A 15,889-nucleotide genomic window follows, 5' to 3' on the forward strand; every position below is an offset into this window, starting at 1 on the left:
GAATATAAAGAATTACAGCTTACAACAAAAATTATAACAAAAAATACTATATGTATATATATAAAAAAATATAAATCATGGCAGATAAAATTTCATACTGTTCAATACTGATCATTAAACATCCGTTACAATTCTAATCATTAATAATACAATTAAAAATCAGTAATTAATAAGCTGAATTTTTATCATACACCTAGTTTTTTTATGCCTTCTCGTAGTACATCTGTATAAAACACCTTAAACATCAGCTTAATCTCTGTTTATCTCACAGCGCTGTCCAGTTCTGTCTGGAATTTTATTTCGTGCTGCTGTCCAGTTCTGCATTCTGATTGGTCAGGTGTTGTTGATTTAATTTCCATTTCAGCAGCTCTGAGTGTAGATGATGTTAATGCGCTCACCGTGTAGTGAACGATGACGTGTTAAAGACAAACCGCCAGCAAGGTCAGACAGACCCAACGCTCCGGCGCTGCGGTGACCCTGTACCTGATTTAATATCAGACCAAACAAACAGCAGATAACAGAATGGAACAGCAAGACCTTGACCTGAATATTACACACCTCCACAAAAAAACCCATGAGATTTTATCCTGTGTGTGTGTGTGTGTGTGAGAGAGAGAGAGAGAGAGAGAGAGAGGTACAGAAAGAAAGAGGGAGAATAAAGTCTGACACACAAAGAAAAAGTGTGAGAGAAGAAAGTGACACATCGAAACAAAGAAAAACAGAGCAATAAACAAAAACAGAGAGATACAGATAGATAGATACATAGATAACAGAATAGAGATAGGAAAAAAACAGGCAGAGAGAGAGAGAGAAAGGAAAGACAGACAGAAAGTCACAGAGTGACGGAGAAAAGGAAAGTCTGACAGATAGAGAGACAAAAAAATTAGTGGCAGACAGAAACAAAGACAGAGAGAGAAAATGAGAGAGAGAGAGAGAGAGAGAATGAGAAAGGGGTTCTAGATATTTTTAAAGCATCATTTTGAAGAGAATAGTCCAATAAAAGTATAATACTGTGCTGATATTTATGATGCTTATCTCATAATGAGAAATATTAATGCCCTAGGAGGTGTCGCCATCCAGCATGTGGGCGGAGCCTAATGAGGAGTCTCAGGCAGGAACGCTGATGATTTTATATTAACTCTTTATTCAGACAGCCACACCTAATGTCTAACATCACAATCATCCTCTTACACAAACCCATTTACACACTTTACATCATTCCAGCAAAGAAATTGGTCTAAAATAAAGACAAAAAAAAAATCAATGAACCTTTTAATCAGTAGAGCTACAGATCCGTCAGGGACCGAGCTCTCGGGCTTAGTGTGAGATTTTACAGGGAACGAGAGAACAGAACCGGCCGGGGTGTGGGTGTGGGTGTGTGTGTTTGTGTGTGAGAGAGAGAACAGGTTCTCAGGATGTGGTTCAAGGCAGAATACTGGCAGGCACAGACAGAAAGAGGCCGTGAGGAATGCTGGGAATCCCCTGATGAACCTGAGCACTGACTTGGGAATTAGTAAGGAATTATTTGGGAATTAAGTGTAAACTGGTCAGCGGTAATTAAAGGACTGGTTGTGAACTGGGGGAAATTTGTCAGAAACCGTTGAGATTGGGGAAATGTGTCAGAAACCATTCAGGAACCAGCTCAGAACCAGCTGGGAATTACTTGGGAATCTGCTGGGAATTGGTTGGGAATCAGATGGAAATTGTTTGTGAACTGGTTAGAGGAATGGTCATGAATGGGCTGGTTGGTGATTAGTTGCAAGTTGTTTGGGAATCTGGTTAAGGTGCTGGTTAAAGATTGTTTGGGAATTGCATGTGAATCAGATCGGAATGGGTGGGAAAACAGTTGTGGAAAATGGATTGGGATTCAAAGGAGAACTGACAGAAATGACTCAGACTCAGAATCAGTTAGAGACTGGCTGGGAATCAGATGGGAATCAATGGGGATTTTTTTGGGATTGGTTGGGAATGGGCTGGGATTGTGAAGGGATTAGACGGAGAATGGGCTGGAGGTTGCGGTGTGGTCCTTGTGCACTGAAGGAAGGCAGAGGTTCACTTGCGGGGCTGGTGGATGTGCTGGTTGATGTGGTGGGACGGCGGCAGCTTCTGCACCGAGGGCTGGGGCTTCGTGTGAGCCACCTGAGCTGCAGCTGGGGTGAAGTCCTTATCACCCTGGGGAGACACACACACGCACACACACACAGGGAAAACCACAATTTCAGCACTTTTCTACCGACATAATTCTGAACTTTATGAAGAAAGGAGATACTTCCATGAAGGAAATGTTTTTGTGCAGTTTTTTGGAAGCTGTTCAGAAACTTCCTCATGAGAGAGAGAGAGACAGAAGGAAACCCATCATCTCATCATCTACTCTATGTTAGAGGAGCTGACCATGGGATTGGATCTAATATCAAATTCAGATCACAAAATTAAAAAAAACAACTAAAACGGAGATTTTTCGGTCTATTTAATAACCTGCAAATAGAATCGGATCAAACAGAAATTCACATTTTACAACGGATTCATTTTCAGAATTAAGATAAAATCTTGGACGTCTCACAGTCTACAAAGCTCCGTGTATCCATCACTCCAGCCCAGGGGAAGGATCCGGATGGATTACCGCAATTTAGCAGGACAGAAGGAGTTCCTGCCTGTAAATGACCCATTGTTAAATAAGTGTTGGAACTGTGTGGAAATTCCCAAACCACAGAAGCAGTGAGAGATGCTGTACATCTGCTCTTCTCCTTAAAACAAAAAGGAAAATGCGGAAAAATAAAATAACGGCGAACCCAGGAGAATAAACGCGAAGAATCCAGGAGAATTAAGATGATAAATCCAGGAGAATAAAGATGATGAATCCAGGTGAGTAAAGACGATGAATCTAGGAGAAATCCAGGATTGAAACTTGGATTTCAGTGTAACTGCAGTTTCAGCATTAACGTGCTGCACTGAGGAAATTCCACACAGGGAAAAGCGGTGATGGGAAATAGGAGCTGTAATAAGAGCTTAAGATGAGCGAGGCAGGGGTTCGAGTCGTTCTCACACTCTTCTTCTGAGCAGAAGTTACAGAACTCCGGATGAATAAAACATGAAATTCATCTGAGGCTCGGCAGAAATCCATGATAGAGAGTTTACACAGAGCTCACGAACATTCGGGGAAGAACGACCAACACGAGTGGAGAAAAAAACCCTCCAGAGATTACAAGAAAACAACAACAACAACAACAACACATACTGTGTGTGTGTGTTACTATAATCTCATCATTTTATATTCAATATGATTTTGTGGTTCAGGTTTTTATTTATAATACGGGAGATAAGCTGTTTTACTGCTGGAAAACATTAACCACGGCTCACTTCCTGTGTGTGTGTGAGTAAGGATTAAGGTCATGATGGACATCTTTCTCTCTGTACGATCTCTCTTCTCTGACCAGATCCGAGCTTCGTCTCTTCTCTGAGGATGAGGAAGCGCTAATACAGCTAACTGTGATGTTTCCATGGTGATGATGTCACACTCAGACTCTTACAGCACGTCGGGTTAGACTGCAACCTTCTACACTTCAGGACACTGGAGGATAAACAGGATCAGATAAAGAACGCAAACAAGAAATAAGTGCACAAAAGTGTGTGAGTGAGTGTGTGTGTGAGGGAGTGAGTGAGTGTGTGTGTGTGTGTGTGAGGGAGTGAGTGTGTGTGTGTGTGTGTGAGGGTATGTGTGTGTGTGTGTGTGTGAGAGAGTGTGTGTGTGTGTGAGAGAGTGTGTGAGAGAGTGTGTGTGTGTGTGAGTGAGAGAGTGTGTGTGTGTGTGTGAGAGAGTGTGTGTGTGTGTGTGTGAGAGAGAGTGTGTGTGTGTGTGAGAGAGTGTGTGTGTGTGTCACCTTTCTTCACTGCTACCTTCTGCCACCCCTTCACCCCTCAGAGCCACCTCACCCTTCACCACCACCCCTCACCCCTTCACACCCCACAATACCTTCTCACGTGTGTGTATATACCTGTGTGAGAGGCGGTGTGTGAGAGAGAGTGTATGTAGTGGAGAGTAAAAGGCAGTGTGTGACACACCCCCACACACTCCTCCCCACACACACCCTTCACAGCGCCCTCCCACACACCCCTCTCACACCACCCCCCACAGGCACCTTCACACCATCCCCTCTCACACACACCTCCCCAGAGAGTGTGTGTGTGTGTGACCCACAAGGCTACCTTCCTCTGTCTGTCTTCACACGCCTTCTTTCTCTCTTCACACACCTTTCCTTTTTACACACCTTCACACTACCTTCTTCCTTCATTACCAGGCACTGTGTGTGAGAGAGGTGCGTGTGTGTGAGAGACCTTCTTCTGCAGAGGCTGGCTTCACACATAGCCTTCCTTCTTCACATACTTTTCATCACTCCTTCACCCCCTTCACTACTCAAGCACGCCACACACCCCCTTCTTCCTTTCAACCACCTTTCACCTTCGTACCTCACTGGTCACTTTCTTCGGTCAAATTCATCATTCTTCTTCCTCTCAACACCTTCACACACCTTCCTCTCGTAGCTTCACACCCTTCACCTTCACACCTCACACCTTCAATCACGCCCTCACCCTTCACACCTTTTTCACACACCTTCTCTTCACACCACACCCCCACACTACCCTCACTACCTCCCCACACGTCCCATCCTTCCACACTACACCTCTTCTGGGCCACCTTCAACCTCACTCACCTTCACACTCACCCCTCCCACACGTCTACGCTACCATCACCCCTCTCACCTCACCTTCTTCCACCACTGGCCCTCTCACACACCTTCCTTCACCACCACCTTCACACTCTTCACATCTTCCGCCACACACCCCCTTCTTCACACCAATCCTTCACACACCCCACACACTACCTTCCTTCACACACGCTCTTCAATACCTTCTTCACACTGGCCTTTCAACCTTCTTCGCACGCCAAATCACCTTCTACACCTTCTTCACAGCCCTTCACTACCTTCTTCGCCAACCCCTCGTCACACTTCACCTCAACACCCCTCACCATCACTCCCTCACACCTACCACGTACCTCACCACCTCACCACCTTCAATGACCACCACCACACACCCCTCACCTCACCTTCACCTTCACAATCTTCCTCTCTCTCACTGACACCTTCCGTCTCACACACCACACCTTCTTCCACACACCTCATCACACACCCACCACCACCTTCCCACATCTTCACACCACTCTCACACTCTTCACACACCACGCCTTCATCCATCACCCTCTTCCTCTTCACCATCCACAGCCACACACCTCTCTCTCTCACACCTTCCTTCTCTCTCCACTACCTCTCACACCTTCACATCACTTCACACCATCTTCTCTCTCCACACATACCTCTCTCTCACGCTTCACACTTTCACACACACTTAATCTTCAAATACCTTCTCTTCTCACATACCGCTACCTTCAATTTCATCTTCACACACACACATACCACTTCAATTACCTTCACTGGTCACCTTCACCCCTTCTTTCACTGTCACCCTTCACCACGCCTTCTTCTACCACCTTCTTCCTTCCTTCGGCATCACCTTCCTCACCTCACACCACCCCCTCACCCTGGCCACCCACACTCCCCTCACCCCTCTCAATACCCTCTTCTGACATCACCACACCTTCCCCACGACACGCCTCTTCACCCTGACCCACCACCCTTCCATCCTTCGCCATCTCACACACTGACCACATCTTCCTTCACATCTTCTTCGACATCACTCCAGCACTCACCTCACCATCCTCCACATCACCACACATCACCGCTTCACACACTCCACACACCACCCGCCATCACTCACCTTCATCTTCATCATTGTCCACATATCTTCACTTCACACACTTTCATTACCTTCCTTCTGGCACGCTCACTCTTTCTTCTGGGCACAGCTCACCAATCACCTTTCGTCACACTTCCCTGCCTTCCTTCGTCACCCCTTCACCCCGGCGCCAATCTCACCACTACCCCTTCACACCACTGTCGCCGCCCACCTTCAATACCACACACCTTCTACCTTCAACACCCAATCACTACCACCTTCACCTCTTCACACACCCTTCACACACTTCCTTCACCTTCACACACCTTCACCACCTTCCCTTCATCTACCCTTCACAATAATCTGGGCCTTCAATAATACACCACTCTTTCTGATTACCTCCTTCCTTCTTCATCTTCACTTCACATCTTTCACACCACCATACCTTCACTACCCTTTCACACCTTCACATCTTCCACTTCTTCACATCCTTCACTACATCTTCCTCCACACACCTTCACTTCACATTTCACACATCACCTTCGGCACCTGCACTTCTGCACCTTTCACACCTTCACTTCACACCACCCCTTCGGCCGCCTACGCCTCTCTCTCACCACCATCTTCTTCAATACCTTCACGCCTTCGGCCACGCTCCTGGTCACCCCTTCCTTCACTACCCCTTCACCACCTTCTTCAATACACCTTCCTTCACCTTCACAACATCCTCCCCAAGTCCCTCCACACCTCGCTCATCACCACACCTCAACACGCCCGACAACCCTCTACCTACTCACCACCACTCACTTCACCACACCACCCAATCCACACACCACACATCACCTCACCACACCTTCTTCCACCACACCTTCCACACACTTACTTCTTTCGCACCACTTCTTTCACACCTTCACACTACCACTACCTTTCAATTCACACCTTCACTCTTCACACACGCATCGCCCTCCACCTTCCTCACTCATCCTTCCTTCACCACACCCTTCCCTCACCACATCTTCCCACAACAACACACTCTTCGACACTCACCTTCACCATCCCTCTCCACACACCATCTCATCAATACCACAACCCACACCTCACCTCTTCACACAATGAATCCCACTCACACCACACCATCTTCACACACCTTCACACATTACCCATTACATCTTCTTCACACCACCTTCATTACCTTCACACATCTTCTTCAATAATTTCCTTCCTTCATTCTCTCCCATACTCATACACTCCTTTTCTTCCCTCGGTACACCCACCACTTCCCTTCTTCTGCAGCACTCTTCTTCACGCAATACCCCTGGTCACCCTCTTCGCCCTTCACTGTCACCTTCTTTCACTACTACCCTTCTTCTTCGGTCACCTTTCGCCTTCACACACCTTCTTCACTACCCCACACCCTTCACCATCTTCACACACCCACTTCCTTCACCACCATCTGGTCACATTACCTTCTCTTCACACCTTCTTCTTCTCACCACATCCACATCCCCTTCACTCAATACCCACCCCTTCACACACCTCACACCCTTCTTCATCACTCACACATCTTCCACACTTCTCACATCTTCCACACCTTTCCCCACACTACCCCTTCTTCTTCTTCACACACCCTTCACCCATTACCTTCACACCACATCTCACACCATCCACCCTCTCACTTCACACACATCTTCTTCACACTACCTCTTTCTTTCTCATACTCCTTTCTCGTCATACACACTCACATGCATACTTCTTCTTCACCTTTCTCACACACTTCGTCAACCTTCCAACCACCACACATTGTCCTTCTTCAACACCCTCTCACATCACCTCAATACCCTTCACTGGTCACCCTTCACCACACACCTTCACCACTAACACCTTCAATACCATCACCTTCCTTCACTGACCACACCACACACCCTTCAATACTCCTCACACCACACACCACCAACACCTTCCACACACCTTCACACACCTCACTCTCTCCCACACACGCCCTTCCACACATCCTCCACACACCTTCACCACCACCACTCACCTTCACCCACACCATCTCTCTTCACACTTCCTTCACACACCTCACACTTCCACACACTTCCACACTTCCTTCCTTCCACACACAAACATCCTTCCTTCATTACTACGCACCTTCTTCACAACCTTAAATTTTACTTCACTACGCACTCCTTCGTCACCTTTCCTCCTTCACATACCTTCACAATACCAACCTTCTCTCAATACCTTGTCAATCACCACCCTTCACAACCTTCTTCTTCACCCTCACTCAATACCTCGTCTACCTCACCACCTTCACCACCACACCTCTCACACCCTCACACACACCCTCACACCACCCCTTCACACACCCTCTCCTTCAACACCCTTCACACACCACCCCCACTCACACCTCAACACTCACACACCTTCAACAATGACCCCTCCTCCACACACCTCCACCACACACCTCCACACACACCCCACACACCTCCACCACCTTCCTCACACACCTTCTTCACACACACCACACACCTCATCTTCACACCTTCTCTCACACACTATCCATCTTCACACACCTTCACATCACACCCCATCACCTCGCCTTCACACACCTCTTCCACACCCCTTCACTCACCTTCACACACCTTCTTCACAAACCCCACACACACCACACACACACCTCAATCTTCACCCTTCACACACTCACACACCACTCACACCACCTTCACACACCTTCTCTTCACACACTACCTTCACCCACCCCTCCTTCACACCACACACCTTCACACACCTTCTTCACACATAATACCCTTCACTACCCTTCACCACCCTCACTACCACCACACACCCTTCACAAACCTTCCCCACACACCTTCACACACACCTCACACACCTCTCCACACCTCTTCACACACCCTTCACACACCCTTCACACATACTTCCACCTTCACACATCCACACATCCTTCTGACACCACACACCGCCTCCTTCTTCACACACCCTTCCCACACCTTCACACACGCCACCCGTCGCCGCCGCCACACACACCTTCACACATCTTCACACACTCCTTCCATTGTCACAACACACACCACACCTCTTCACACACCCTTCTTCTTCGCCGCCAGCCCGCTTCACCACACACGTTCCTCACACACCTTCACTCCCCTTCACCACACCGCCACGCTTCACCTTCACACACCGTCACACCTCACACACACCTTCTCACACGCCTTCTTCACATCACCACTCACACCACACACCCCACACCACATGGCCTCTGACACTCCTCGCACACACCACATCACCTTCACACACCTGACACATCTTCCACACATCCCAACACACCGTCTCACATCCTCACACCCCACACACCTTCACACACACACCTCACACCACACCTCCACACACACACTCACACACCTCTACATGTGTGTGTGTGTGAGAGTGTGTGTGTGAGAGAGTGTGTGTGTGTGTGTGTGAGAGAGTGTGTGTGTGTGTGTGAGAGAGTGTGTGTGTGTGTGTGTGAGAGAGTGTGTGTGAGAGAGTGTGTGTGTGTGTGTGTGAGAGAGAGTGTGTGTGTGTGAGAGAGAGAGTGTGTGTGTGTGTGTGTGAGAGAGAGTGTTGAACTGAACATTGTCTCCTGAACCCATCTTTTCTTCCTCAGGCAGAACCTGTTCATATAACACCATCACAATCTCAGGTTTATATTAATATAGTAACACACTTGCTCTGCACCACGCCCTACTGTTTCCATAGTAACCACTCATATCCAGACAACGCTCTATTGATATTCAGCTGATTTAAGCTGAGCGTGGTGAAGTTCACCTGTAATGTTTATGTCACATTGATGGAAGGTGTCTCCAGTGTCAGAGGAGAAGCTGTAGGATTTCTGGACAGTGGAGTGTACAGGGAAGGACTGTTTATCGCTGCTAGAACACACCTGAGGACAGGAAAGTATAAACGGATAATCTGTCGTTCTTTAATTAATAATAACAGAGCAGTGTGGGGACGTGCTGTTACAGGATCGACTCGAACCGAGTCACCGCCTCCTTCCGCACCATTTCCCACGTGGAATCCAGCGTGTTCGGAATAAAATCCCTGAAAGCCGAGGCTCTGACAGCATCTATCTGTTTCCGGATCTTTCCGTGGGCTTTTGTTTGAAGCTCCAGGAGCAGTGCAGCCTCTCGCTCGCTTCTTTCTTGTCAGGATGTGGGCTCTCCGGAGAGAAGAGAGAAACCTTACCTTCTCTCTTCACACACACACACACACACACACACACGCTGGGTGTAGACATTAACACACACACCGGCAGCGACCCCGAGGGCTTCACACAGGATGTGAATTATACATCATGTGCAGTCAGAGAGCATCTGTATGGATATTCTGATAAAAAGTGAAACCGTGATAAACAGACTCACCTCCATGAACCACATTCTCTTACACACTGTGTATATCACCTGTGTGTGTGTGTGTGTGTGTGTGTGTGTGTGTGTGTGTGTGTGTGAGAGAAACATTCCCTTACCTTAGTCACCACTCCAGACACCACCACTGGCAACTTCGGTGGGCTGCAAAAAGAAAAAGTGTCACGAGTTAAAAAACAAAACAAATAATAAAATAAGGAATGCACACTCAGGTTGGTTTGTGATATCGATTCTTTACAATTTAAAGTTTAACCTGAGATACATGATACAGCCAAAAGTTTTGGGACACCCCTCCAGATCATTGAGTTCAGGTGTTGTTTTTCAGGGGTTGGACTCGGCCCCTTAGTTCCAGTGAAAGGAACTCTTAATGCTTCAGCTTCATACCAAGACATTTTGGACAATTTCATGCTCTTTGTGGGAACAGTTTGGGGATGACCCCTTCCTGTTCCAACATGACTGCACACCAGTGACCAAAGCAAGGTCCATAAAGACATGGATGAGTGAGTTTGGTGTGGAGGAACTTGACTGGCCTGCACAGAGTCCTGACCTCAACCCCATAGAACACCTTTGGGATGAATTAGAGTGGAGACTGAGAGCCAGACCTTCTCGATTAACATCAGTGTCTGACCTCACAAATGTGCTTCTAGAGGAATGGTCAAAAATTCCCATAAACACACTCCTAAACCTTGTGGAAAGCCTTCCCAGAAGAGTTGAAGCTGTTATAGCTGCAAAGGGCGGGACAACTCCATATTACATTCATGTGCATAAAGGCAGATGACCCAAAACTTTTGGCAATATAGTGTACTTTTTATTCAGCTGGAACATAAATCTAATCAATGACACAGGAAAACGTTTTAGTTTCCGAGAACTGAAGACAGTGTGGGAGGGGTTAAGGGCCCTCGGGGGTGTGTCCATATCAGCAGATTAATAAGCAATAAAAAAAACCCCAAAAAAACATCTGCACAGAGTCAGATCTGTGTGATAACGATTGAAATCTTGTCAATAATTAAACCAATAAACAAACAAACAAATAAATAAGTCTTTTAAGGAAATGGCATAAAACAAGCAGTTAATATGTCAAAAACAAAAAACAACAACAGAAGATTTCTCTAGTATATCTCACACACACACCTACAATAAAGGTTTACAGAAATATGTATCTGTATAATGCAATGAATAAGAAATGAGAAATGTCCGTGTTTCATTTCCTCTTTCCTCCGGGAGGCGGAGCTGAGGCTAATCACGCAGATCCACTCCTGATTAGCTCAAGGTCAACAAGCTCGACCGCTAGCGTGTCTCTGAGAGTCTTCCATTGTCCACTGAGAATCTAAATACACTTCCATCATCAGCGTTAATAAATTAATAAATACACAGAAGATCAAGTTCATGAGGAAGGCAGAGGTCACGTGACCATCACAGAGAAATGGAATCAAGGGAGACTGTGTCTGTGTGAGTGTGTGTGTGTGTGTGAGTGAGAGAGAGAGAGAGAGATAGAGAGATAGAGAGAAAGAAAGAAAGAAAGAAAGAAAGAAAGAAAGAAAGAAAGAAAGAAAGAAAGAAAGAAAGAAAGAGAGAATTATGACATGTAAATAGATTTTGTTTAATTGGAGCTCATTAGTTTCTTAGAATTGATTAAGTTCAACAGTGTTTAGATTTCCTGTGTTAGAGTAAGCTAATGATCCACATTGACATGTTTCACAACCCTTTTCAACAAGGGTGCCAATACTTCTGGTGCAGACTCTAAAAACAAAAAAACTCTCTAATTAGCAACGGAAATGATTGATTTGTGTTTGTTTTGGTGGTGTTGATGGAGCATTGTGCGCTCCTGAGCAATAAAGATGGAGTGGGTGGAGCAAAGGGCGTCTTGTCGGCGTGTCTATAACATGACGGAGGAAGTGACTGAGAAATCCAGCTGCATTCTAATTTATTTGTAATAATAAGAATGATAAACAGTGACTAGCGCACCTTTAGCTTTAACGCAGGGGTTAAACATCTGCCCTGATACCTCCAGTGTGCAGGAGTCTGGGGGGTAAAAGTAAACCTGTGTAAAGCTTTCTCAGGAATTTTAGCTCAGTACAGGAAAACATGACAAAACTGTTGTCTGTGGTGATGATGATGATGATGTGTGTGTGTGTGTCCTATAAAAGCAGCAGCGCAGCTCCACGCGAGGTGGAACGGTGGCTCCGGGCCTCGGCTGCCGTCACTTTGTGAAATGACTCTCATTTGTTTTTGGAGCAGAGCATGCGCCACGGCCTCACCGCGGCTCAGGAGAGAGGGTCAGGAGTCAGGAGTGACCTTGATGTGAAAAATGATGCTTGTCCCGGTACAGAATTAAATTATTACGTCTATCAGGCGAGGGAAAAGATCCCAAAACTTCTTTCCCTGCTTTGCTGCAGGAGGTGGAGGAACGTCGAATCGGAAGAGAAATTCACGGCCACAGCAGGTCCGAATGACCACAGCAGGTCCGAATGACCTATGTGTGACTTTTAACTTTAACTTTTTAAACGCTTAACTAACAGAACTGGGTTTAAAACAGAGAAGTGTTTTTTTCCTAGCGTTGTAAATGTGAATCAGGATTCCGCTAGGTTTTATATTTTATCATCTCAGCACAGCTTTTAGGTTTTTTTGCTGCTGTCTGCATTTTTGGGTCGCAGCTGAGCTTCGGAAAGTCAGGGAAAGTTTTCAGGAAACACAAAGTGACTTTTTGGCCAATTAGGTTTAAGCTCAGGGAATTTTAATTATGGGTCAGATGAGAGGAAAAAAAGAAGTAGAAAGAAAAATAGAAATAAAACATGACAGAGTTTTGGGCTGTTTACTAGTGTTCCTAAAACTCAGACAAGCTGCATCTTCATCATCCTCATCATCCTAGTCACATTAAATGGTGAAAAATCAATCAATGATTATTAATAAGAATGTAAATTTGTTATTATTGATGATTTATTATGGGTACTAATTTTTTATAAATAATTAATATTAAATTTTTATTTTTTCCATGTATTTTTTCCCTTTTGTGATCCCTTTTCGATATGAGGAGAGAGAGGACAGGAAAGAGAGAGATGGGGGGGTGAAAAAGTGGGCGAGAGGTAGAGAGAGAGAGAGGAAGAGAGAGGAAGAGAGAGAGAGGCAGACTGATCTAGAACAGGACAATAAACAGTAAAACGTCCTAAATTATTTCTTTATTGCAGTCTGATCTCTGGATTAGACACAGTGCTTTGGTTCTTTGTTCTCATTACGTTTTATTCAATACGTCAGGCTGGAGTGTACAACTCTAATCAGTGCACATATACACGCTATAACATACTGAAAGTTATATGATAATGAGACGTTTATTCAGCACCTGATTTAGCTCACAGGACACGAGTGATACCGCTTCAGGCCTGAGGGGGGCAGCAGAGTGTCAGCTGAGAAACAGCCTCTGTGACTGAGCACCAGCACTGAGCACACAAGGAGGAGGAGGAGGAGAAGGAGGAGGCAGAAATAAAGCTAATGTCAAGGTTAATAACCAGGACAACTAGCTCTGGGCTACATCTGAGTTTTTTGTCTTCGAAGTGAAACACGTCGACGAGCGGGAACACTCACTGCTCTCTGAGACGGAGGGATGGAGGGATGGAGGGATAGAGCTGAACTTTCCTAAATAAAGCTAATGAGAGAGAGTCCTGCATAAAGATGACACATTTACATATTTATACTCTTTCACCAGGGAGATAAGAGAAAGTGAGAGATAAATAGGTAAGGTGTCAGAGAGACAGAGACAGAGAGAGTGAGAGAGAGAGAGAGAGAGAGAGAGAGAGAGAGAGACAAAGAGAGAGACTGACTCCATGTTCATTTTTGGAAAATGACATCATCTGCAATTAAAAGATACTGCTGACCCTAGCAACCCAGCATCACCATAGCAACGGTTTCTTTGCTTCTCTTGTGTCTGATGACGCTGTGAGGGAAATCCTACACCAGCTCACATACAACTGGACAGAAGATTTCAGCGCCTCCTTCCTCCAACACATCCCTCTGGATCCGTTTGCATAAAAAAAGCAAACAGAGCACAGCAACTCGGCATGCTGGGAATTACTCCGCTCTCATTCACTGACTCCGCCTATTTGTGCCACCACATCCTAAACACTACATACTACACACTATACACCACATAGTTCACCCTATAGACTACATACTACACCATATACACTACACACTACATAGTATAAGTTAATTAATTTTAACTAATTTAAGTAATTTAAGTAATTTCAACACCCTAACAACTATACCATATACACTAAACACTTCACCCTATACACTACATAGTATTCCCTACCCCCTATAGACTACACACTATACACTCTATAGTTTGCCCTATAGACTACATACTACACCCTACACTACATCCTATAAACAAAACCTTACCCCCTACACAGGTCACCCTATACACTACATCCTATAAACACCCCCCTACCTGCAATACCCTAAACACTAAACACTTCACCCTACCCCTATAGACTACACACTATACACCACATAGATCACCTATAAATTACATACTACACCCTATATACACCACATAGATCACCTATAAATTACATACTACACCCTATATACACCACATAGATCACCTATAAATTACATACTACACCCTATATACACCACATAGATCACCTATAAATTACATACTACACCCTATCTATACACTACACCCTACTCCCAACACAGGTCACGCTATACACTATACAGTACACCAAATACACTATATCCTATAAACAACACCCTAACCACTACCCCTATATATGCTACATCATATACACTACCCCCTAAACACTACACCCTAACCACTACCCCTATATATGCTACATCATATACACTACCCCCTAACCATTACCCCCTATAAACAACACCCTAACCACTACCCCTATATATGCTACGTCCTATACACTACCCCCTAACCACTACCCCCTATACACTACACCCTAACCACTACCCCCTTTATGCAACATCCTATACACTACCCCCTATACACTACACCCTAACCACTACCCCCTGTACGCTACATCCTATATGCTACACCCTAACCACTACCCCTATACGCTACATCCTATACACTACACCCTAAACACTACCCCCCATTACGCTACATCCTAACCACTACCCCCTATACACTACATCCTATACACTACACCCTAAACGCTACATCATATACGCTACATCCTATACACTACACCCTAAACACTACATCCTATACACTACACCCTACTCCCAACACAGGTCACCCTATACACTACACAGTAAACCATATACACTTCTTATAAACAACACCTTGCCCCCTACACAGGTCACTCTATAAACTACACCATATACACTATGCAGTATACAAACAACACCCTACCCACTAGACACTAAACACTTCATCCTATACACAACACACTATACACTACGTACTATACCCTGTCCCCTATAAACTACACATTATCCACTACACCTTACACCCTCTACCCTCCAGACTGTGGTGCTGTAATAAGGACAGACGCTCTCATGGCTCCGCTGCGAATCGTCACCAGAAGCGACACGTGATTATCCGGGCCTGCTCCTGTCCCCGGGAGGAAACTAGCATGAAAATAACGATCATCAAACTGTCAGTGAAGGTTCCTCTCCTCCGAGCCTCATCATGCTCGCTCTTCAGTGTTTAATTCACA

At 45.5% G+C, this 15,889-nt stretch overlaps 1 protein-coding gene across 1 annotated transcript in view; it reads right to left on the reverse strand.

Moving 5' to 3' along the window:
• Positions 1-1,124: 1,124 nt before the first annotated feature.
• Positions 1,125-15,889, reverse strand: part of dap (death-associated protein) — a 30,863-nt gene continuing 16,098 nt past the window's right edge. Inside the window, exons 3-4 of the mRNA XM_058376502.1 lie at positions 10,316-10,358; positions 1,125-2,172 (exon numbers count right to left, since the gene is read on the reverse strand). Coding sequence (XP_058232485.1) covers positions 2,053-2,172; positions 10,316-10,358 — 163 coding nt within the window. The 3' untranslated portion in view covers positions 1,125-2,052. The remainder of the gene's footprint in view (positions 2,173-10,315; positions 10,359-15,889) is intronic.

This window comes from Hemibagrus wyckioides, linkage group LG23 (genome assembly GCF_019097595.1).
Source record: "Hemibagrus wyckioides isolate EC202008001 linkage group LG23, SWU_Hwy_1.0, whole genome shotgun sequence".
In the NCBI taxonomy this organism is placed as follows: Eukaryota; Metazoa; Chordata; class Actinopteri; order Siluriformes; family Bagridae; genus Hemibagrus; species Hemibagrus wyckioides.